Source organism: Octopus bimaculoides, chromosome 1 (genome assembly GCF_046866305.1).
Source record: "Octopus bimaculoides isolate indiv1 chromosome 1, ASM4686630v1, whole genome shotgun sequence".
Classification (NCBI taxonomy): Eukaryota; Metazoa; Mollusca; class Cephalopoda; order Octopoda; family Octopodidae; genus Octopus; species Octopus bimaculoides.
In genome coordinates this window covers 2,591,509-2,618,066 of record NC_142928.1, presented here as the reverse complement: position 1 = coordinate 2,618,066, position 26,558 = coordinate 2,591,509, and the positions used below count along the sequence as shown (strand labels likewise).

The following is a 26,558-nucleotide window of genomic DNA, read 5'->3' as shown; positions in this document are numbered from 1 at the left end:
CACTAATGCTGGTGCCACAAAAGAAAGCACCCAGTCCACTCTACAGGGTGGTTGGTGTTAGGAAAGGCATCCACCTGTAAAAACTATTCCAGAGCAGACACATGAACACAATTCAATCTCTGGACTTGTTGAATCCTCATAAACTATTCTGTCCATACTTGCATGGAATATGGACATTAATTGGCCATATTATTTTTCTGATGCATAGATTTTGATGTTTCTTGTAATTTTGTTTTCTTATAAGTCATTTGTTAAGTAAACTAACAGTTATCCTCTAATTTCTGTATTTACAAAGAGGAAAAATAGAATGTTTTTTGTTTTTATTTTACTCAGTTTTTTTTTTGTTTTTTTTTTTGGTACCAGTGGGAAGAAAACTCCATTCAAATAATCTTTATTAAGAGAACAAATATGTTTGTACCAACTTGATTGATAACCAGTTTATGAACCGTTGGTGTTTTCAAGAAGTTATATTTTTCTGTAAATTTTTTTTAAAATGATAAACACCTAATTTATTGTAATTTTCCTTGAATTTTCAGAGGATGTATTGACAGAGGATAAAGGTGAATGTGTGATATGTTTGGAAGATCTCAAACAAGGGGACACCATAGCACGACTTCCTTGTCTTTGTATATATCATAAAATGTAAGTTGATATTGTTTTTTCTTTTCTTTTTTGTCTTCAGTTTGTGAATTCACCACTCCCTCGTTTCTTTGTATCTAGATCTGTCTTGTGGAATAAAGGATTGGTTTCTAAGGCGTGACTTGCAACACTCAGATATGTGTCTAGCAATCTGAAGAAGGTGCAGGCATGACTGTGTGGTAAGAAGCTTACTTCTCAACCACATAGTTCTAGGTTCAGTCCCACTGCATGGTACCTTGGCCGAGTGTTTTCTACTATAACCTTAGGCCTACCAAAGCCTTGTGAGTGGATTTGGTAGATGGAAACTGAAAGTAGCATATCGTATATATGTGAGTATGTGTGTATCTTTGTGTCTGTGCTCGCCCCCACCCCCACCACTGCTTGACAACCAGTGCTGATGTGTTAACTTCCTAGTAACTTAGCAGTTCAGCAAAAGAGAGCGATAGAATAAGCATCAGTCTTTAAAAAAACAATAAAAAACAAAAAATTAGTTCTGAGGTTGATTTATTTGACTAAAAGTTCTTGAGAGCAGTGCCCCAGCATGGCCACAGTCTGACTGAAATAAGTGAAAGATATGTAACCTTGTGAGCTAAAGTGTTTGGAACAGACTGGAAACCACGAATTCTGTGTTCCCTGACATGTTTAAATATCCTCTGTAGCCCTCTGAACCAACAAGAGAAGAGCAACTACCTCTCCAACTCCTGCCAGCATAGAAAGCAGACGTAAAACAGATGATGTGATAACAATGATGATGATGAATAACCAGCCTCAACCTATGAGTAGTTTAGTCTATATGTCTGTTTAAAGTTTTGACATACGAAAAGTAACATTATCAAGAGTTTGCAATTCCTGGCTTATATCATCATTTCGAAGCAGGATAATATTTCTCCATGACCAAATGTGCTTTTGTGGGAGATTGGTAGTCCACTGTGCAGAGTGGTTGGTGTCAGGAAGGGCATCCAGCCGTAAAATCCCTGCCAAAACAGACACAATAGCCTAGGGTAGTTTTTCTACCTGGCCAGCTCCCGTCATCCGTCCTACCCATGCATTCAAGGAAGATGGACATTTAACGACGATGGTGATGATGGAAATAAGGAAACCGCTTGTATAGGCATAGGAGTGGCTGTGTGGTAAGTAGCTTGCTTACCAACCACATGGTTCCGGGTTCAGTCCCACTGCGTGGCACTTTGGACAAGTGTCTTCTATAGCCTCGGGCTGACCAAAGCCTTGTGAGTGGATTTGGTAGATGGAAACTGAAAGAAGCCTGTCGTATATATATGTATGCGTGTGTATATGTTGTGTATCTGTGTTTGTTCCCCCCCCCCCCCCCCAACATTGCTTGACAACCGATGCTGGTGTGTTTAGGTCCCCGTAACTCAGCGGTTTGGCAAAATAGACCGATAGAATAAGTACTAGATTTACAAAGAATAAGTCCTGGGGTCGATTTGGTTCGACTAAAGGCGGTGCTCCACCATGGCCACAGTCAAATAACTGAAACAAGTAAAAGAGAGTATGACTGTGAGTGATGACAAGCTTCTTTCAGTTTCCACCTACTAGATCCACTGTGAAGGTTTTGGTGTGCTTGAGACAGTAATGAAAGACACTTGCCCAAAGTATCACTCACTAAGATTGAACCTGTAATCATGTGATTGCAAAGCAAACTTCTTAACCACAGAGCTATGCCAGCAACTGTTGAAAAAATCCTATAGATTATATTTAAAAAAATCAAACTACTTGTTCCTGTACATTATTTACATTTGACAGATATTTGTCCTCATCTTGTTTGTTGTTAACACAACATTTCGGCTGATATACCCTCCAGCTTTCATCAGGTGTCTTGGGTAAATTTCAAACCTGGATTCTCATTCCTTAGGTATTTTTTGATATCATCATTATTATTATTATTATTATTATTATTATTATTATTATTACTCAGGTCACTGCTTCTGAGTTCGATTCTGTACTTGTACTCTTTAGTACAAAATTCCAAGTTCAATTCCAAGCAGTGACCCGAATAATAATAATTATAATAATAATAATAACATCGAAAAATACCTTAGGAATAAGAACCCAGGTTTGAAATTTCCCCAAGGCACCTGATGAAGGCCGGAGGATATGGCAGCTGAAACGTTGTGTTAACAACAAACAAGATGAGGACAAATATCTGTCAAGTGTAAATAATGTACATAATTCCTCATCTCTTAAATGTTGAACTATACTTGTTCCTGTGCTGGTGACATGTACACTCTATAAAGTATTTGGCATTAGGAAGGAGATCCAGCTGTAGAAACACTGCCAAGACAGACAATTGGAATCTGGTGCAGCTCTCCAGCATTCCAGCTCCTGTCAACCCGTCCAACCCATGCCAGCATGGAAAACGGACAGTAAATGAGGAGTAGGTTGATGATGATGATGATGATGATCGAATTAACATTACTGAACAAAATACATCAATAAAGATGAGATAACAATGTCTTGTATGTAGCACATGTTTACGTATCCCTGAAGACAAGCCAAGCTTTTGTTTATCAATATCCTGTTTGTTTCTCTACCTCCCAACATAGATAGGGTATGAGAGGTGGGGGTGAAGATTGCAAGAATGTGGTGGGTAGAGAGTGTGTGTGAGAGAGAGAGAGAGAGACCTATAGTGATAGGGATGGAGAACATCAGGTACACAGGAGTGAATATAGAGAGTGGTGAATAAAGGATAGAGTTAGTCGATGGCAGACATGAGCAGTCATGAAGCATGAGGTATTGGCACCAACAGGATGAGGTAAAGGAAGAGGTAACTGTGAATAGAGAGAGGGGCTGAAATATACGGTTCTGCCCACATTTAATTACAGCAGTAGAATAATTCAAACTGAACATCAACCTCATGAATCTCAGTGAGGGGACAGCTGTTACTCTGTTGCTTCTTATTAACCAGACAGGTTTCTGCTCAGAACCAATATGTTCAAAGCAGATTTGAACTCAGACCTAGCAGCTTTTCTTCTATATCTTGGGTGATGTATTGAATACATGAATAGAAATATAATTTTAATCCTTTAGCATTCAGAATTACTCAGTCAAATACGATGCTTATTCATTCACATTGTTTTGATTTAATCATGCAATACCAACCTGCCTGGAACCACCTCTGGCTCTGTAGTACAAATGTCTTGTTTTCATAAGTTCTGAATGAAAATCTTCCACCAAACCTTAGTCACAATTTATGTTCCTAACACTAACTAAATGATAACTAAGTTATTTTACTAAATTCGTTGTTATATTTCAAATCAGTTGAAGTAAACACAGAGAATCTCAACAGAAATATGGTAACAAAAGAGTCCCTGCTTTCCTGAGCTAGTTTTCCATCATATTTCTTAAAAATCATGGTGGAGGCCTTGGTCTTGGGACCACTCAGGTCTAGAAACTGTGGTCGAGAGTAAGCAAGGGCATGCTCCCCATAGAAAATCCAGCTCCAAAAAAGCTTCATGATAGCAAAAGAGAATGGGCACCAGCCAGCCCAAAGGTTGGGGTGGGCTGCACCTGCCTGCCTCAGTTGCTATGGCATTGAGGTAGATCTGGCCAAACCTGTTAATGGGGACAAAACCTGGATTTAAAACACTGGATGATGATTGTAAGATAGGTGTGAGAGGCTGGATCTGGGCAGTTTTGACATAAAATAGAATATTTGAGCTGAATATGATCGGTTTAAATGCTAAAAAGGTTAAACATGATATTGTGCTTGTGGGGGCTGTGTGGTTGAGAAGTTTACTTCCAACCTTAAATCCATTCACAAGGCTTTGGTCAGCCTATGGTTATAGTAGAAGACACTTGCCCAAGGTGCTGCACAGCGAGACTGAACCCGAGATTAATATAATGGGAGCCTTCCTCCATATTTGAAATATTAGGGTGACGAAAAAGTTTGTACGTCATGTTAAAATAGTGCTTTTTTTAATATATTTTTGTGGTGTGTGTATGTGTTCATTTAGTTCATTATTTTAACACGGCACATGAACTTTTTCCTCAACCTAGTAATTATGCACAATAATGAAGTTAGTGTTAATGTATTTAGTGTATAGAACATTAATTAGCAGTCCCACTGTGTGGCACCTTGAGCAAGTGTATTCCACTATAGGCTTGGGCCAAACAATTCCTTGAGTGAAATTAGTTGATGGAAACTGTGGAAGCCCATCGTGTATTTTTTATATATATGTGTGTGTGTGTATCTGTATGTATGTTTCTCCACCATCACATAACTGATGTTGGTTTGTTTATATCCTTGTCACCTAGCAATTTTTGCCAAAATTGCAAGGTTACAAGTACCACACTTAAATAAGTACTGGGGTTGATGTGTTTGCCCAGACCCTTCAAGGTGGTGCTGTAGCATGGCCAGAGTCTAGTGACTGATATAACAGCTAAATGATATATTAGAAATAATTGTGTGGCAGGGGTAGAGTGTGTGGAGTGGGGATTGAAACCTCTCACTTTTCTAAATGGTTTTATTTTCCTATGTCAATCAATCTGTCATCTTGTATATTTACTTAGCGTCACATTTGCCACTATTCCCCTCTTGCATCCCTCTTCAGCTGAGTGTTCTTCATCTTGTGGGCTTATGAGTACTGGTGCCATGTAAAAAAAGGCACCTGTGCCAGTGCCATGTAAGGGCACCCTGTACATGTCTGTAAAGTGGTTGGTGTCAAGGAGGAGGGCATCTAGCTGTAGAAACCATACCAAAACAAGCACAGAGCCTGAGCAGCCCTCCAGCTGACCAGCTCCTGTCAAACCATCCGACCCATGCCAGCATGGAAAGTAGACATTAAACACTGATGATGATAAGTTTTGCTGATGAGTTTAGAATAACTCTAAAATGTCCATGGTTATCTCTTGTATTTGTGAGCATAAAGTTGAAATATCAGCCATTGACTAATATTGTTTGTTTTTATTTTATTTTTAATGCTATCTACATAATTATTGCTTTTAAATTTGCTTTTCAATGCTCATTGCATTAAATATGCTAATGTTATGTTTTTACTGGTGGCATGCTTCAGCGGTGCTGACAGTCCAGTCTCTGCAATAGTCATGGCAATGGTGGAGGTGATGACAGTGGGGTGGGTGGATTTTTTGAATTGGTATGTGACAAATCGTTTGAAATAGAAAGTCTTAAAAAAAAAATGAAACCTGATAAATCAGCTACCAGCCACATCCCTTAGCATCCAGGCCTTGTAACATGTTGGTTCCTGTTTCCTTGCTCTCATATCACAGCAGCATCACTTTGCCATCTCATCATTTAGCATTCTCTCTTTCTCTCCCTCTCTCTCTTTCTCTCTCTCCCTCTCTCTCTCTCTCTGTCTCTCTCCCCTACACGATCTGTTTATGTTGCTCAGACAATATGAATAAAGACCAAAGTAGCTTTACATCTTGCTTTCATTAGCATAACTGTTTTAAGTAAAGACATGGTATCGATGAATTATAGAATTGGCTGGTCCAGAAAACTAGTTGATGGGATGAGTTTGTGTTTCATGGAGCAGTTATTGTTCGTTTAACTCGGCTCCGTATGACCTTTGGGGGCCCATAAAAGATTTTGTTAAAAATTATGAGAAATAAATTGGTTATTCTCCTACATTACAGAAAATATTTTAGCAATTATTTTTTATACAATTCCTTGATAATAATTAATTATAAAAATAGGATTTTTTAAAAACCTCCAATGGCTATGAGGGTCCAGTTGTGTAAAATAGGGATCAAAGGGGTTTGTAGGCAAAAAATGACTGAGAAGCACTAGTTTACCTCAAGATTAACCCAGTTCAATTTGACCTATAACCAAAAGCTGTCCCTTTTTTTTTCCGCACTTTTGTTAAGGTGAAGTGTTTAGTGTGTGTGTGTGAGAGAGTACACTTTTCTTGACATCATGTGATGGTTATAAATGACCATCACCATCGTACAAATGAAGTTTGTTTTCAGTCTTCTATGAAAATGTGTCTGGCCAAAGGGGAAAATATTCTTTTCTTCTCTCGGCACAAAGGCCTGAAATTTTGATCGACCCAGTATGCAACTGGTACTTAATTTATCAACCTTGAAAGGATGAAAGGCAAAGTCGACCTCAGCAGAATTTGAACTCAGAACCTAAAGACAGACGAAATGCCGCTATGCATTTTGCCCGGCGTGCCAACGATTCTGTCAGCTCGCCACCTTAACAGCAATGTAGATATAATATTCTTCTCTTCCTTAGGCACAAGGCCCGAAATTTTGGGGCAGGGGGCCAGTCAATTAGATTGACCCCTGTACACAACTGGTTCTTAATTTATCAGCCTTGAAAGGATGAAATGCAAAGTTGACCTCAACGGAATTTGAACTTAGAACGTAAAGACAGACAAAATACCACTAAGAAATTTGTCCAGCGTCCTAACATTTCTGCCAGCTCGCCGCCTTCAAGTGGGGAAATATTACCTTGCCAGTAAACGGGTTGGTGACAGGAAAGGCATCTGACCCATGCAAGTGTGAGGGAAAGGAACATTGTAGAGACTGATAGAAGTAGTACCAAATGTAAAAATATCTAAGTACCGGGGTCGATTTGTTTGATGCATGTGTGTTGGGTGGGTGTGCATGTGGTGCCATGTGTGTGGGGCCATGTGAGTTTGTAGACGAGGAAAAAGTACTCAACACAGAATCAGTGTAAGTATTTATTACAGCGAGGTTATTTCATATTTGCCACTGGCTGATCTTGTAACTGGTTTCTGATAAGTGACTCATGATATTTATAACACTTTTTATGTGGTCAGTCATTGGATAAAAAATGGGTCATTCGAAAAAGAATAGAAAATGATATAAAACATATGACTTTGCACGTGTGTGTGTTTGTGAAAATAATGGAAAGAAAAGTGATAGTTTCCCTCCAACCATATTAGATACACTCACTTCCACACACAGGTACACAGTAATATTTGTTTTGTTTATTGTTTGACGGTATGGACACAATAAGACAATATGACTTGGACAATAATTGTGTAACTTTCAGTTTATTTATCTGTTTGCCTGTCTTTCATGCGTCTTGGTATCTTTCTATTTATTCAACTATCAACATTTGTTTGTCTCTCTCTCTCTCTCTCTCTCTCTCTCTCTCTCTCTCTTCATATATATATTTGTCTGTCTCTCTTTGTGTATCCATCTATTTATCTGTCTGTTTGTCAATTATTTCATCTATTTGCATATTCATTTAACCTTGCATCTCCCTCTCACATACACACTCACACTATTATCATCGTTTAACGTCCGTTTTCCATGCTAGCATGTGTTGGACGGTTCGACTGGGGTCTGGGAAGCCAGGAGGCTGTACCAGGCTCCAGTCTGATCTGCCAGTGTTTCTACAGCTGGATGCCGTTCCTAATGCTAACCATTCCAAGAGTGTAGTGGATACTTTTTATGTGCCACCAGCACAGAGGCCAGAGGAGGCTGGGAACGGCCACGATTGGTTGGTGCTTTTTACGTGCCACCAGCACGGAAGCCAGTCAAGGCAGTGCTGGTATCAGCGATGTTCAGATGGTGCTTTTTACGTGGGGATCACGGGATTGGCTATAAACCTCTCAATGCGCTGAAAGATAGACACCAAAAGATACTATTACCACCTTAAAATCTCCAAGGATAACACACTGGGTTGAGCAAGACACTATTTCATACTGATTTTTATCCTATATATATATATATATATATATATATATGTATATATATATATATAGTCCAGCCCATGTCAGCATGGAAAGCAGATGTTAAACACTGATATATCATCGTTTAACGTCCGCTTTCCATGCTAGCATGGGTTGGACGATTTGACTGAGGACTGGTGAAACCGGATGGCAACACCAGGCTCCAATCTAAATTTGGCAGAGTTTCTACAGCTGGATGCCCTTCCTAACGCCAACCACTCAGATATATATATATATATATACATACATAACCACCTGGCACTCCAGTTATGATGACGAGTGTTCCAGTTGCTTGAATCAGCAGAGAAGCCTGCTTGTGAAATTAATGTGCAAGTGGCTGAGCACTCCACAAACACATAGTTCTTGGGGAGATTCAGTGTGACATGGCTGGGCCTTTGAAATACAGGCACAACAGAAGCAGGAGGAAAGAGTGAGAGAAAGTTGTGGTGAAAGAGTACAGCAGGGTTTGCCACCACCCCCTGCCAGTGCTTCGTGGAGCTTTAGGTGTTTTCGCTCAAACACTCACAATGCCCGGTCTGGGAATTGAAACTGTGATCCTATGACCGTGAGTCCACTACCCTAACCACTGGGCCATTGCGCCTCCACACACACACACACCCACAAATGTATGGCTGTATGATTAAGTGTACTTTGCAACTAAATAGTTTCAGGTTCAGTCTCGCTGTGGAACTTAGGGCAAATGGCTTTTATTACGACCTTGGGTCAGCCTGTACCTTCTGAGTGAAATTTTATAAATGGAAACTGTACAGAAGCTTGTAGTATGTGTTTATATTTATATCCTGTAACTTGCAGATATGCAAGTTATGGGATACAAACATAGGAAGGAAAAAATCAATAAGTGCATGATTTAAATATGAACTAAGCTCAATATGATCTCCTAAACGGTTGAAGGAAATTGATTTGATATTGATCATCATCATTTAACGTCCACCTTCCATGCTGGCATGGGTTGGCTGGTTTGACAGGAGCTGGTAAGGCTGGGAGTCGCACAAGGCTCCAATGTCTGTTCTGACATGGTTTTCATGACTGGATGTCCTTGCTAACAGCAACCACTTTACAGAGTCTACTGGATGCTTTCTATGTGGCACTAGTACCAGTACTTTTTGACTAATATTGGGACTAAAGACCCTGACAGTATTAAGGCAGCGAGCTGGCAGAGTGGCTAGCACGCCAGGCGAAATGCTTAGCGGTATTTCGTCTGCCTCTATGTTCTGAGTTCAAATTCCACCGAGGTCGACTTTGCCTTTCATCCTTTCGGGGTCGATAAATTAAGTACCAGTTACGCACTGGGGGCAATGCAATCGACTTAATCCTTTTGTCTGTCCTTGTTTGTCCCCTCTGTGTTTAGCCCCTTGTGGGCAATAAAGAAATAAGTATTAAGTCTTTTTGAAGCTACCTAAAATGCCTAAGCATTTTAGAGAATAAGGCAAAAATATCTTCTAGCTCACAAACCCCTGCTCCATCATAACTACCCATAAATACTTCTTCATCCTTGATGAGCTATTATTCTATAAAGGTAAAGTGATGGCTTACTCTTTTACTTGTTTCAGTCATTTGACTGTGGCCATGCTGGAGCACCACCTTTAGTCGAGCAAATCGACCCCAGGACTTATTCTTTGGAAGCCTAGTACTTATTCTATTGGTCTCTTTTGCCAAACCGCTAAGTTACGGGGACGTAAACACACGACCATCGGTTGTCAAGTGATGTGGGGGGACAAACACACACACATATATGTATACATATATATGACGGGCTTCTTTCAGCTTCTATCTACCAAATCCACTCGCAAGGCTTTGGTCGGCCTGAGGCTATTGTAGAAGACACTTGCCCAAGGTGCTGTGCAGTGGGACTGAACCCGGAACCATGTGGTTGGTAAGGAAGCTACTTACCACACAGCCACTCCTACGGCTTGTATAATTTTTCAATGAATGATCCTAAAATAAATTAGCAATTTTTTACCTATTCCACTTTTTGTAGGGTTAATTAGCTTATATATGGGATAAGCTAAAATGTTTATCCATATGGTATGTCAAGGTTATGTGAGAGTTGCCACTCAGATGTTCAACACAGTCATCTGTCTTAAGGTGGGCTGCTGCTAGTATATGTGTTTCTACATTGATATGTTACAATATGTATTTTTTTATATATATATATAGCTTTTTTGTTACATTATTTGAAAGACATTAATGTATGTAGGAATGTCAGTTTTACACACCCACATCCTGGGGCTGAAACCATTTGGAATATAACATATTCGGTGCTAACGCTGATTTTTTTATTAAAATTGTCAGTCTTACGAGATGTTTTGTTGAACTCGGCTTTAATAAAAGTGTGCGCGTGTGTGTGTGTGTGTGTGTGTGTGTAGATATGCATGTATTTGTATCTGTGTGGACTCCACATGCTACAGTACAGACAACTCATCTTGGTAGGTGAGTAACACTGTATAAGAACTGCAGAGAACCTTCTGTAATGCTGGTGGCACAATAAAATGCTGTAAGGCATACGCAAGAACAACATTGGCTGGTTTTCTGTGGTGCTTTGTCTGCCAAATGCCAATGACCGCAATCAGTAATGGGATTCTGTGAGATTCTGTCCAACCTCTGCTAGCATGAAAGAAAAGTGTAAAATACTGATAACAGGTGCAGGTGTGGCTGTGTGGTAAGAAGCTTGCTTCCTTGCCATATGATTCTGGCTTCAGTCTCGTTGCATAGCACCTTGGGCAAATGTCTTTACTATAGCCTCATGCCAACCAAAGCCATGAGTGAATTATGTGTGTGTGTATGTATATAGTGTTTTTGCTTATTTCTGTCCCCTGCCACTGCTTGACAACTGATGTTGGTTTGTTTACGTCCTCTTGGCAGTTTGCGAAAGAGACTGATTAATTGAATAAGTACCAGGCTTCAAAAAAGAACTACTGGGGGGGGGGGGTCAATTTATTCGGCTAAAGGATTCCTCAAGGTGCTGCCCCAGCATGGCCACAGTCGAATGACTAAAACAAAGGTTAAAAGATAATAAAAAAAAAAAAAAAGGTGATGTGTCTATAATTTTTGATGCCATTAACCAGTTAAATGCTAAATCAAAATCTCGTTTGTGGATAATATCAATGAAGTCCAATGCACCTTGCAGAGCATGTATGCACACGCACGCGCGCACATGCATGCACACACACTTTCTCATCCCTCCCTCCAGTTTTTCTCTCATTTTTGTATTTCCCTTTTTTTTCCTTCCCTCTCCCCCCCTTTGTTTTTCTCTCCTTTCTCAAGTTTTTTTTTCTCTCCCTCACCTTTCAGCTATCTCTCTCTCTCTCTACTTCTGCCTTTCTCCTTTCTCTCTCTTTCTTTCCTTCTCTCTCTCTCTCCTCCTCCTATCCTTTCTCTTTCCATCTTTACTGTTTCTCATATTTTCCTCTCTTCTATAATTTCTCTATCTCGATCTCTCCCTCCCGCTTTTCTCTCTCTTTCTCACTCTCTACTTCTCTTCTGCCTTTCCCCTTTCTCTCTCCCCTCCATCTTTTCTCTTTCCATCTCTACTTTTTCTCTTATTTTCCCCCTTTTCTGTAATTTCTGTCTCTTCTTCTATCTCTTTTCTTCTATCTCTATCTCTCCATCCCTCTTTATCTCTCCCTCCCTCTTTTCTCTCTTCATCTCTTTCTCTCTCTTTCTCACTCTCTACTTCTCTTCTGCCTTCCCCTTTCTCTCTCCCCTCCATCTTTTCTCTTTCCATCTCTACTTTTTCTCTTATTTTCCCCCTTTTCTGTAATTTCTGTCTCTTCTTCTATCTCTTTTCTTCTATCTCTATCTCTCCATCCCTCTTTATCTCTCCCTCCCTCTTTTCTCTCTTCATCTCTTTCTCTCTCTTTCTCACTCTCTACTTCTCTTCTGCCTTCCCCTTTCTCTCTCCCCTCCATCTTTTCTCTTTCCATCTCTACTTTTTCTCTTATTTTCCCCCTTTTCTGTAATTTCTGTCTCTTCTTCTATCTCTTTTCTTCTATCTCTATCTTTCCATCCCTCTTTATCTCTCCCTCCTTCTTTTCTCTCTTCATCTCTTTCTCTCTCTTTCTCACTCTCTACTTCTCTTCTGCCTTTCCCCTTTCTCTCTCCCCTCCATCTTTTCTCTTTCCATCTCTACTTTTTCTCTTATTTTCCCCCTTTTCTGTAATTTCTGTCTCTTCTTCTATCTCTTTTCTTCTATCTCTATCTCTCCCTCCCTCTTTTCTCTCTTCATCTCTTTCTCTCTCTTTCTCACTCTCTACTTCTCTTCTGCCTTTCTCCTTTCTCTCTCTTTCCTTCTCTCTCCCCTCCATCTTTTCTCTTTCCATCTCTACTCTTTCTCTTATTTTCCCCCTTTTCTGTAATTTCTGTCTCTTCTTCTGTCTCTATCTCTCCATCCCTCTTTATCTCTCTCTTCTCTTTTCTCTCTTCATCCCTTTCTCTCTTCATCCCTTTCTGTCGTTTTCTCTCTTCTTCCTCTTTCTCTCTTATTTCTTTTTTTCCTTTTTCCTTCAGCCATTTCTATAGACTTTGTGTCTTTTCTCTTTCCAATATAAATACTTAACAACCGTAAAACTATAAATAGCCACAGAAATCTGCTTGCTGCCTCAGTTAATTTGATTGACAATAGGTTCCAAGTTGTCTTAGTTGAATGATTACTGGTAGGAAAAGCCATCTAGGTGTGAAAACAGTCGCTCGAACAATGAGCAGATTTCCATATTCTTAAAACTATCCCACCTTGAATGGGAGGAAAAAATGAATAAATAAATATGAATAAATGTGCAAACAGAAACAAGATACAATCAAAATTTTTATTAGAGAGTTTATCTGTGATTAAGACTGCTTCCCAACCACATGGTTCCAGGTTCAGTCTCACTGTGGCACCTTGGGCAAGTGTCTTCTACTATAGCCTCGGGCCGACCAAAGCTTTGTGAGTGGATTTGGTAGATGGAAACTAAAAGAAGCCCGTGTGTGTGTGTGTGCACCTTTTTACCTTTTACTTGTTTGTCATTAGACTGCGGCCATGCTGGAGCACCACCTTGGAGAATTTTTAGTCGAATGAATTGATCCCAGTCTTTTTTATTTTTTTATTTTTTATTTTTAAGTTTAGTATATATTCTATTGGTCTTTTTTGCTGAACTGCTAAGTTATGGGGGTGTAAACACTCCAACACTTGTTGTTGTCAAATGGTGATGTGGGACAAACACACGCACACACACACACACACACACACACACACACACATGCATGATGGGCTTCAATCAGTTTCCATCTACCAAATCCACTCACAAAGCTTTGGTTGGTTTGAGACTATTGTAGAAGCCACTTGCCCATGGTGTAGTAGGACTGAACCCAGAACAATGCGGTTGGTAAGCAAGCTTCTTATCTCACACTGTGGATCTTGAAGCAGATAAAGCTACAAGTAATAGCATGTAAATGGGTTAAAACCATACTGACTTTCTTTCGAGTGTTGGGCCTCACAAAGGCAACGACTGAGACCTTTGGCATTATGTCGTGCTTGAGAAGAGGCCCCAGCAAGCGGAGCAAAACCACAGACGTGGTCGATACTGGTTTCACACAAATTGGCACGTAAATGCACCCTGGTGTCACACAAATGGTACCCATGCCAGTGGCACGTAAAAGCACCCATTACACTCTCAGAGTGGTTGGCGTTAAGAAGGACATCTAGCCATAGAAAACCATGCCAAATCAGACTGGATCCTGGCACAGCCTTCCAGCATACCAGCCCAGTCAAATCATGCAACCCATGCCGGCATGGACAATGGACGTTAAATGATGATGATGATGATGTGAGAAAATGTCTGGGTATGAGGAAATATTAACTTGCTTGGAAACCAGGAAGGGCTTCTGGTCATGGAAAATCTGCCTAAATGAACTCTTTCTGACCCATGTAAGCATGGAAAAGTGGATGTTAAAGGATGATAATGGTGAGCCTGGGTGACCATATTTACCCTGCTTGATTTGGGGGGTTCCATCTGATTGTAACTTCTTGCCAGACTTTTGATGACCTTTGTAAGAGGTCACTTGGTATACTTTCCTTCTGAATGTCTTCTTTGCTGCAGCTGGGCTTGCTTTGAGGGAAATTTGGCTGCTGTTTCTGGCTGTTGAGGAACCGTGTAGAGTCTTTCTGGTTGGCTTATAAGGGATTTATACATAACTTTAGAGTAAAACAGTTGAAATATAGACAGAGTACAGAAAGATCTTGAATGAAGCTTTCATCAGATATTGCCAGTTAATATCAATAATTTACCCTATAAATGTTGTCTGTCTTTATCTTGCTTGATTTGGAGATATTCAGTTAATGGTTTATGATCTATTTATTGGGAAAGAAGATTGATTTTTAAATATCAGATAGTGTCCTTGCTTATTGAACAGTTTCATGTTTAGTTTAAAGAACATTATACATATCTTTGTATCAACACCCATTACATGATGCTTAGCTCTCTCTCTCTCTCTTTCTCTCTCTCTTTCTCTCTCTTTCTCTCTCTCTCTCTTTCTCTCTCTCTCTCTCTCTCTCTCTCTCTCTCTCTCTCTCTCTCTCTCTCTCAGTGTATATTGTATTTGTTTAACATCTGCTTTTCCATACTTCCATATATTAAACAGAGTTATTTGAGGCAGCATTTTATAGCCTGATGCTCTGCCTGCTGTCAAATATTTAATCATCATCATCATAGATGCAGTATGACTAAATGGTTAAGCATTACACTTTGCAACCACAATGTCCCCAGTTCAATCCCACTGCATGGCATCTTGGTCAAATGTCATTTTCTACAGTCTTGAGTCGACCCACATCCTACGAATGAAACTGGGTAGACGGAAACTGTAAAGAATCTCGTAAGGCTGATTGTACTTGGAATTCAAAAGGTGTCTGGCTGATTCTACCTGAAAATTACATCCAGGTTACACGTGTCTGTGGAATACTCTGCCAGTTAGAGGCTAATTCAGGAGCAGGTACTTTAGTTGATCAAACAACTGAATCCTCATTGTTAAATGATGGAGAGCCATTTGTGTCATCGTCATTCTTCTGTTTGCCCTTCCATGTTGACACGAGTCAGATGGGTCATGACTGATTGAGTTGCATTTTATTCAGACTTCCTGTTCTAGAGAGGTCAGAGGTCAGCATTTCACTTGTATGTTTCACTTTGGCTTACTTTCTATGGTTGGATGCCCTTCCTAATAATTAACCCTCAACAAATGGTGGATAGTGTCTTCATCATCATCATCATCATCATCATTAGGTGTCATCTACTCATAGTAGTCTTAATACCAAGGATCTCTTTTTTGGGGTCTTTTCTCTGCTATTTTTACACGATTACCCTATGATATTTTAGTCCAGTCCTTGAGGTCACCAAATCAGTTTGTTCTTGGATATTTACCATTTGTAAATATGTCTTTCTGTATTCTTACTGTGACCAAAATACTTTGATTTCCATTTTTTAATAGATGAAAGTTTACCAATTGTAGTACTTCATTAGTTTTATGTTTTGTCCAAGATATTCTTAAGATTGTTCTTTATGTCCACACATCAAAAGCTTCTAGTTTCTCAGATTCTAATTCTCATCAGTGTCCATGTTTCTTCATCATATAATAGCATGGACCACATCTAACATTTACAGAGAAAAGGCAAATATATAAAAGCATTATTACTGTTAAAAACAGTAATCATGAGGTGGTTAGCAAGACTTCTACCTAAACAGGTATAATGTGAAATATTTGACATAATTAATATTTTAGAAATAGATGTTACTATCTCCAACTGATGATTGCAAAGCATGTTTTCTCATGCATAGCATGAAATCAATTGATATTGGGGTATGTAAACTATCTTCAAGTTCCATCCTGAGGGTAGGCCTATTTCTTAAAATATTCATTGCATTGCTCGAGTGTGTATTTATCGTTCGTTTTGGTGGTTTTTGAAGCTTTGGAAGCAGTATTTTTATCCTTCTTTTATTCAAAGATTTACAGAGACTTTCTTTCTTTTTCCTTCCTGTTTCCACATGTATATTGGTAAGATGCTTGCTTCCCAACCCCATGCTTCCAGATTTAGTTCCCCTGTCAATCATAACTCCTTTTCCCTTGTAGCAGTTGACAACTCTATTGTTACTGCTGTCATTAGGTATAACAATACATCCCTTTGCTACCTGCTGGTCTGTGGAATATGGACCTGCTGCTTTCCTTGTCTTCACAGTTTTAATGGCCACTTTAATTAAAGAACTGTTCATTTCAACAGCTGGTCTTTTACTCCTCGTCCATTGTTCATGCTGGCCTGGGTTGAACGGTTTGACCAATGCTGGAAGGCTGCGCCAGACTCCAGTCTGAGTTGGAATGATTTTCTACAGCTGGATGCCCTTCCTAACACCAACCACTTTACAGAGTGTAATGGGTGCTTTTACGTGCCACCAGCATGGGTGCCATTTGCATGACCCCAATATCTGCCATGACTGCAATTTTGCTTAGCTTGATGGGTCTTCTTCTCAAATGCTAAAGGTCTCGGTCATTGCCTCCATTAGGCCTAACACTTGAAAGGAACTCAGCCACCATGCCTCCGTGAGGCCCGATGCTTATCATCACTTAAAAGGGGGCTGGCATCAACAACGATAGGATGGTGCTTTTTACGTGCCACCAGCACGGGGACCACAACTACAATTTCCATTTGATTGTGATTTGATTTCATTTTGATGCTGGTGTATAGTCTTCTATTGTAAGCATAGCCACAGTCCAATGACTGAAACAATATATTGTCTTCTGTTGTAAGCAACAATAAAGTGACACCAGTAACACATTCTTTGTGTTATTATTTTAACACACACAAAAGTAAATGTTAAAATCAAATAATGACGATTGCTTTTATAGAATAATCTTATTTTCATTTATTTATGTACAAATTAGTTTTTTTTTTAATTATATATTTGTTGCTTTTGAGAAACCTTCAACTGGCAAATTAAAGATTTAATGAATTCCAGCCATGGCCATCCTGACTTTTTATTTTTTTATTTGGACACAATATCAAGGGCTGCAATATTCAATGTGTCCTTCATTTTTTTAAAGACAGCTGGGTGTGATATGAGTGAAATTTGGCTGCTATTTTTAATAGATTGTCCAACCACAAAGGGTCCTTTGCTGATCGTTTTGTTTCTTTTTTAATTGGCATCCTTGCTGTCAAGTAATGTCATTGTTTTAGCTCTCTTAATGTTTAATTACATGTAATTAAGACAAATTTTACAATAACTAGGAAGCTACTTCCTCATTGCTGTTAAATTGCATGCACACACACACACACACATGCACGTGTGTGTGTGTGTTAGCTGGTTGGTTATTGCTATCCTCAGTCGGTGAGATTGATGTACTTGATGTTGTGTGTGAACATGTGTGGCCTAGCTTTGTCTTTTGCTTGTTTCGTCCATTGGACCGCGGCCATGCTGGGGCACCACCTTGAAGTATTTTAGCCAAATAAATTGATCCGAGTACTTAGATTTTTTTAAAACCTGGTACTTGACTCATTTCTCTCTCTTTTGCCAAACAGTTAAGTTACAGGGACATAAACACACTGACACCAGTTGTCAAGTGGTAGTGGGTCTCTCTCTCACACACACACACACACACACACACACACACACACACACACACACACACACACACACAGATGTTGATATATATCTATATGACAGGCTTCTTTCAGTTTCAGTCTACCAAATCCACTTGCAAGACTTTGGTTCGTCTGAGGCTATAGTAGAAGACACTTGTCCAAGGTGGGACTGAACCAAGAACCATGCAGTTGGGAAGCAAACTTCTTACCACACAGCCACGTGTGTGCCTTATTAATCACATGCATTAATAAGATTTTTGGTTTATTGGTGCTCACTTATAAAACTCGGTGAAGTCATTGACTGTCAAGAATTGCAACTATCTGTTTGAGACTCATGGTTATTAAGCTGCCTTAGTAAATAAAATAAAATAAATTTTGGCTGAAAAACAACTAAAACAAAGCAAAACTAAACAAAAGAAGGAAAGTTTGTTCTCTCAAATTCCAATTGGAACTTAAATAGAAATTATAAACATTTGTTTTTGTTACAAGAATTACAATTAGTAATCCAGGCATCCATGCCCTAAACTGTTTCTTCTTTTCTATCTCGGTGCTTGTTAACTGATTTGTGTTGGCTTGCAATGACTCTAAACTTTGCTACTCAAGTATTGCACAACAATGAAGACATTTATTGATTGGTTAAAAGAATGAATCTAAGAAGGAGCTTTTGTTTCAACCTAGTTTCTGACCTGTCTACTTAACAGCCATTTTTATCAACAAGATAAAGAATTTGTAGCAAACCAGAAAATAATTTTCAATTTTAGGAACGCTGAAATACTTGGCTGGAATTACAGAAATAGATTTGTTTAGAATTAACTCAGTAATTCCATTATTTGTCCCCATATTTCTGTTGAAATATACTGCCTTTGTTTCAGTTAGTTTTAAAAATACTGAAAAAATTTAGTAAACTTTGTCATTATTAAGCTGATGTTTGGGCTGTAGATTAACTTGCAATTTTGGTGGAAAGCCTTAATTTCGATTATTTTAACCCTCTCAGACTTGGGCCCCCTGTGTCTAAATTTATCTTCTCAGACTTGGGCTCCTGAGCAAAAAAAAAAAAAATATTTGCATATACGGCTCAAGAGTAACAATTGCAGGCAAACTAATGAACAGAATCACAAAAGACATTCAGGAAAATAACAATAATAAGCCTGTCCCTTAACCCTTTCGTTACTGTATTTCTGTTGAGATGCTCTGTGTTTCTTTCAATTAATTTTGAATACAACAAAGAATTTAGTAAAATAACTTAGTTCTCATTCAGCTAGTGTTAGGAACATAAATTGTGACTAAGGTTTGGTGGAAGATTTTAATTCAAAACTTATGAAAACAAGATATTTGTACTACAGAGCCAGAACTGGTTTCAGCCAGGTTGGTATCAAAAGGGTTAAGAATTGTTTCTCTATTATATATCTTAACCCTTTTGTTACCATATTTCTGTTGAGATGTTCTGTTTCTTTCAATTATTTTAAATATAACAAAGAATTTAGTAAAATAACTTGGTTATCATTCAGCTAGTGTTAGGAACATAAATTGTGACTAAGGTTTGGTGGAAGATTTTAATTTAAAACTCATGAAAACAAGACATTTGTACTCAGAGCCAGAACTGGTTTCAGCCGGGTTGGTAACGAAAGGCTTAATGACCATATTTGTTTAACTGAATTGCTACTTTCCTCATCACTTTCACCAGTTTCATTGTGTGAGTGTAAACTTTTCCCAAAGAATATCATCAATAATTTCCTCAACTGCGAAGAGCCTAAGCCTTGCTCGTTTACAAGATGAAGTTCTTGGTTCATCACATGTTCCTTTCATTGTAAACTCAACCATATACCAGTTGTAAAACTTGATTATATAAAAGTGTTAACCCACTTTTTTTTTCCCTTAGTATATTTCTTTCACAAGGTGTTAAGTTTTACTACAAATACGTTTTGTTCATTTTCTTTTATGTAAAAAATCTCCAAATCGTCCAACCCATGCCAGCATGGAAGGCAGACGTTAAACAATGATGATGATGAGGTTATAGTGCTTGTGACTTGGTTATCATCGTCTTCGCTTTAACACCCAATTTTCAATGTTTGCATGTGTTGGATGGAGTTTATCGAGGTAGACTTTCTATGGCTGGGATGACCTTACTGTCACCAACCCTCGCCTGTTTCCTAGTAAGGTAATATTTACTTGTGGCCAAACATATTTTTGCAAAATATTGGAAATGACTGACACTGCTTGATTGTGAAACTCATTTACAACTAATATACATTACAATTATTAAGAGACACACATACACTCACTCATTCTCACACACACACACACACAATGATTTTCTTTGTTTCCCCCCTACCAAATCCACTCACAAGGCTTTTGGTCAGTCCAGGTTTTAGTAGACACTTCACCAGGGAGCCATGTAGTGGAACTGGTTCCGAAACCATATGGTTGAGAAACAAACCTCTTAACAACACTGCTTCACTTACATCTATCATCATCATCATCGTCATTATTTACTGTCCATTTTCCATGCTGAGTGCCACCTGACTGGCTCCCCAGGGCGGTGGTACGTAAAAAGCACCATCCAAACGTAGTCGATGCCAGTGCCCCCTGACTGGCTCCTGTGCTGTGCCACGTAAAAGGCACCATCCCTATGTGGTCAATGCCAGTGTTGCTCGACTGGCTCTCATGCTGGTGGCACATAAAAAGCACCCACTTCACTCTTGGAGTGGTTGGTGTTAGGAAGGGCATCCAGCTGTAGAAACCTTCCCAGATCATATTGGAGCCTGGTGCAGCCTACTGGCTTGCCAGTCCTCAGTCAAGCTGTCTAACCCATGCCAGCATGGAAAGCAGACATTAAATGATGATGATGATGATGATGAATAAGCAGGAGTTGGATGATTTGACAGGAGCTGGCAAACGAGAGAGCTGCACCAGGCTCCTCATGCCAACCACTTTACAGAGTGTTCTGGATGCTTTTTACATGGTACCAGCATAGATACTTTTTATGTGGCACCAACACTATTGGGATATCCAAGTAGCTTGCAAGCCAAAGGCCTCTCAATTCTGTGAGGGGGTGAAACCAAGAGAAGTGACTTGTGTGCCAGTTTACTAAACTGTCATGTCCCCATTGAAGGGTGTTTTCCAGGTTTTCATTCATCTAAGTAGTGCTTGACTGGCTTGGATGCCAAGTCCTCTCATCATACAAGTAGTGCATAACTAAACTATTTGTGGTGGGATTTTTATGTACAAGAGATCCTCATCATTGTTTAATGTCCACTTTCCATGCTGGCATGGGTTGGACGGTTCAACAGAGAACTGGCAAATTGGGGGGTTCTTTTTTAACAGACCGTCTCATCACTTGATGCATACCTTTGTCATCTCCTTTCTGAGGTTCACCCGACTGAAACCAGCTTTGAAATGCTGAAGTTAATCCTTTTCATTATAGGCACAAGGCCTGAAATTTGGTGTGGTGGTGGTGGGGGTAGTTGATTACAATGACCTCAGGATTTGAACTCAGAATATGAAGAAGAATGGAATACTACGAAGCATATTGTCTGGCATGCTAATGATTCCACCATTTTGCTTCCTTAATAATGGCAGTAATGAGAATGATAATAATAATGAGTGACGTATTATAGCCGTCATATAACTAACATTTATCACTCATTGATGTAATGTGAACGTAAACTTCTTTTGGAAGCATGCAGATTTTCTGTCCCATTCACACACACACACACTGTCACATGTGCACCCTATCACTCACTCACCTCGGCATACCTAGGCATCCATACTCATCTTTGTATTTTCATGTGCGAGCACACACACACACTTTCTCTCTCTCTCTCTCTCTCTCATATATTCTAGCAGACCACATTTTCATATACACCCACTCAATACACATATGACGTACATGCTTCTGAATGAAACTCTGCATAATTTTCTCGCACAGAATCTAAGTAGCAGCCATATCGCATCCGAGAGTATAAACTTAGATCTGTTGGCTAACAATTTCCCACGTGACTGGGAGATAGTCTTAAGCTCTATGTAACTATAGCAAGACTGCTAAACCTACTCTGTTTGATCTTGATGAAATCTTTGGCAAAATGTAGAAGAGCAATCTCGTCAAACTTGTTTTCTGTGAGTTATGGCTGTAATTTATTTTGATTAATGATTAGAATATATATATATATATATATTTGTTCATGTGACAGCTGTACCTTTCTCAGTCTCTACCTCCCCGCCGTCCCCCCACTTCCACACTATCTCTCTGATATTCAATGATCTTCTCTCGCTTTCCTATTTAACTAACAGAACCCTATTATCATTAATCTTTATTCCCTTAAATCCAATAATCTGTGCCTTACTAAAGGCTGTAGCAGTCGTAAACACATTTCTTCTTTCAATCCGTGACGGTCTTCACCATTTTCTCCAATAGCAATCCAGCAATTTGGCAATGTTTAAAAGCATCGAAGCCGTTTCTTGTTACAAATATCTATTCTGCTGTAGGCACAAGAAGTGTTGGGAAAAGGGGCCAGCCACTGCCTTTGATCCCAGTTTGTAACTGGGTACTTTATTTTATCAACCCCAGAAGAATTCAAGGCAAAGTCAAGCTTGGCGGCATTTGAACACAGAATGTAAAGATATGTAAAAATACAGAACGGACAAAAATACTTGTCTTGTGTGCTAACATTTCAACCAGCTCACCATTTTATCTACTATAATAATACTCTTGTGTTTTTCTCCGTCAGAACATATGAATGAGAAAGGAAGGGGGTGATTGCAAACTTGTTAGTGGGATGATGGAAATTCTGTGGTGAAGAAAAAAAAATCAAACAGCGTTTCGACTCTGTGTGTGTGCGTGCGTGCAATGGAAGTAGGATGGTGAGCACTCAATGCTGAAAAAAAAAATCAAACAGCATTTTAACTCTGAGAATATGTGTGTGTATGTAAAAGGGAGTCGTGTGAATGTTTGTGTGTGTGTTCAATGGAAAAAAAAGAAGTAAAGCAACTGAAAGTGTGTTTTGAATAGATCAGCTCCCCCCCCCCCTTTCTTGCCCAAAATTCACAGCCTGACAGTTCTACCCTCTTGTCCCCTAATGGTTATGCTTCATTTCTGAAAGATGTTTTATTATCTAACAAGTATAACAAGTAATTGTCATGAGTTTTGTTTAAAATATGTAATTATATTTATTTGCTTTTGTTTGTTTTGTTTTTTTATCAGGTGCATTGATAGGTGGTTTGAAGTGAATCGTTCCTGCCCAGAGCACCCCTCTGATTGAGAATTTTATTGGAGACTGTATGGACATTTTTTACTGAAGCCATGATGTTCTTGGGTAAAGGAAAGAAATGGGGGGCAAGGGTTGTGGGTTTTGATGTGATGGGTTGGTTAAGAAAGAAGAGAAAAATTGATTGCTGGACTGCCAAACAGGACATCTGCCATGGGGCTTTCTGCAGTAGTGATATGTGCTTGATTGAAATATTGGTAGAAGCAGATTATTACAACTATGAGAATTTGTAAACATTTTTGAAGATAAATAACTGCATCTACTGAAATATGCAAAAAAAAAAAAAAAGAAAGAAAAAAGGGGGAAAAAAAAAATGAGAAAAATGTATTTTTTTTTCTTCTGTTCAACCAACTGATGGTTGTGAACTATATGTGTTCACTCAAACTTTTTTTTTTTTTTTTAAAGATGGGTGAACTTTGGGCTGTGAGGAAGAAGTTGAAATGGAAGAAGGCTAAAGGCTACCATGGCAGAGCAAACATTGGTGGCCTTTCAGCTGAATTCTGTGTCTGGTGATCCAGTAGATCATCACATTGCTGTATTTATGGACAATTATTTCAAATATCAATAAAACTTTTCTATGAATATAATGCTTGCAAACGGGAGATTGTCGTCAAAATATTTGCTGAAATAAGTGCTATTTTTGTATGTGAATATATATGCTGACTATGACCATGGAATGTAAAGTGTTCTTTGTTACTTATCGAATTCTTCTGTGAGCTGTGTCATTCTATGGTCGATCTGCAGTCCAGCTCTGAAACAGCTGGTTTTTCTTATGTCACTTCTAATGATTGGTTTTACATGACAACACACTGATGAATCACATCAGTTGGATCATGTAGATTTAGAAAGAAATTGATGTTCTCTCTGCCCAGCCTTTTATAAATATTATTATTATTATTACCATTATTATTATTATTATTATTATTATTATTATTATTATCATCAGCATTATAATTATTATTATTATTATTTTGATTTTTTGTTTGTTTTGCAGGACTTGTATGCATTCAGATATATCTTGATATGTTTGTAGATAACTATGCCAATGGTTCTTACGAAGTTAAAAAGTCTATTGTGATGTTGATTCTTATATTGGCAGGGCTTCATAACGTTTTGGATTCTGTTAGTGCAACAAAAAAAAAAAAAAAAAAAACCAAAAATACAAACAAAAAGAACTAAAGCATATTTTAATCAATAGTTCAGATGAATGTTAAACGACATTTATAGATAGAAGAAACTTAGAATAGTTAAATATTGTACTTAATTAATTTGCCTCGTTAAGTAAAAAGAAAAAAAATGCAAAACGAAAACAAACAAAAGGTCTTAGACTTGCAAACGTTCAGTATAAAGATATCTATTGACTAAGGGCCTAGTATTATGATTTTTCTCTCCATGCATTGAATGAAATGAAATATCTTCAGTTTTAGAATCAGTTAATGTAAATTAATGCATGATGTCAAGATATTTGCAATTTTAGAATCTAGTGCTTTGACAAAACGTCCCTCTTTTTTGAGATATTTAGAGGCGATCCTTGCAAACCAGCAGCATCAAGGTCAGTTTTGTGAAGGACTTAAATTGTTACTTTTCACAAACGACTTTGATTTCTTTTAGCTTTAACTTCAGCATTTTCTGGGGGTTTTTTTTTAAATTTTTTTTTTTAAAGATTTCCCCAAATCAAATTAAAACTCAAATACCTGAATGATCACCTAATTAATGATTATTATTATTATTATTATTATTATTATTTATTTATCTATTTATTTTAATCTCTGTATCAGACAAATGAGTTCTCTTCTTGTAGGAATACTTACAAACGCTTGAGTATTTCCCTAAAGCACTTTGATGTTTTTGTACTTTTTCAAAGATTGTGTGTGTTATTGATGATGATGATGATGATGTTGATGATGGTGTTGGTGGTGGTGAGTTGTTCTAGTCAATTCAGACTACGGCCCATGACAGTAAGTAATCTATCAGTGATAACCCACAAACTAGGCACGCATGGCTCAGTGAGAAATTGACTATGTAGCCGTAGCTGTCCTGTGTGTATAATATATATGTATAATTATATATATATATATATATATATATATATATATATAAAGGATGGTTCCCTGGAATATATGTGTTCACACACAAACACAACGATATGTTGAAAATATCACATTTTAACCTTAGGTTATAACTGCAAATTCTCCTGTCATAATATTCTAGCTGAAATTTAGTTAAACTTTATTTATTTGTTATATACTCTTCTACTTCCACAAAAGCTGAGCATTGTGAAGTTTCCTACACATTGTTGTAAACAAGTTGCTTGCTGCTGCTGCTGAAGTTGGATAGAATGGCTAAGTTCTATTCCAGACCAAATGTTCATATAGGTTCATCTAATTTGATATGTATTTGTTAGATACTTTGGGTTCTTAGGACCACTCAATCTCTCTTTTTTTTTTTTTTTTTTTTCCCCTCTTATTTTTCTTCCTTTTTTTTTTTTAAACTTTCTTTTCCTTCTTCTTTCAATCTGCATATTGCAGATATATAAGAAAAAAAAAAAAATTAAATTGGCACTTTGGGTATTGGAAACCGATTCTTGTCTAACCATTTTCTGTCCACATATTGTAGAACAGAAGTTCTGGCTAAGAATGGCACCAGAGCTATTGTAAAGGTTTCATAACAAATAAACATAACTATTTTACTATTTGTCTAGTTGTCTTTCCCCTGCCCCTGACCTTTTCAAGATTCCTCCCAGGTCACTTTTTATTTTGTTTCAGGCATTAGACTGTGGTCATGCTGGGGCACTGCCTTCAAGGATTTGTCAGATGAATCGGGGCCACTGTACTTTTTTTTTTTTTTTAAGCCTGGTATTTACTCTATTGGTTTCTTTTGCAAAACCGCTAAGTTGTGGGGATGTAAACACACCAGCACTGGTTGTCAAGCAGTAGTGGGAGGCACAGACACGTGTGTGTGTGTGTGTGTGTGTGTGTGTGTGTGTGTGTGTGTGTGTGTGTGTGTGTGTGTGTGTGTGTGTGTGTGTGTGTGTGTGTGTGTGTGTGTGTGTGTGTGTGTGTATTTCGGTTTTGGATTTGGTTTGCAAGATTCTTTATGTGAGTTCATGTGTTGAAGCATATTCTGTTGTGTCTGGGGAAAGTCATTCTCTTTTGGTGCCCTATAATTTAACACACTCACCGGTAAAAGTTCCACTTTTTTAAATTAAAAAAATGTTTTTTTTATAAAAAAAAAAAGAAATAAGTGGGAATTTAACCGGTGAGTGTGTTAAATTATAGGGCACCAAAAGAGAATGACTCTCTCCAGACACAACAGTAATATATATATATAATGGAAACAGAAAATGGAGAA

The 26,558-nt window shown here is 38.4% G+C and overlaps 1 protein-coding gene across 1 annotated transcript in view; it reads left to right on the top strand.

Annotated features, from left to right (window-relative positions):
- The window catches only part of LOC106871113 (E3 ubiquitin-protein ligase znrf2), an 84,054-nt gene extending 58,158 nt beyond the window's left edge, over positions 1 to 25,896 (top strand). Inside the window, exons 3-4 of the mRNA XM_014917423.3 lie at positions 537 to 642; positions 23,144 to 25,896. Of these exons, the coding sequence (XP_014772909.1) occupies positions 537 to 642; positions 23,144 to 23,201 (164 nt within the window). The 3' untranslated portion in view covers positions 23,202 to 25,896. The remainder of the gene's footprint in view (positions 1 to 536; positions 643 to 23,143) is intronic.
- The last annotated feature ends 662 nt before the right edge of the window (positions 25,897 to 26,558 follow it).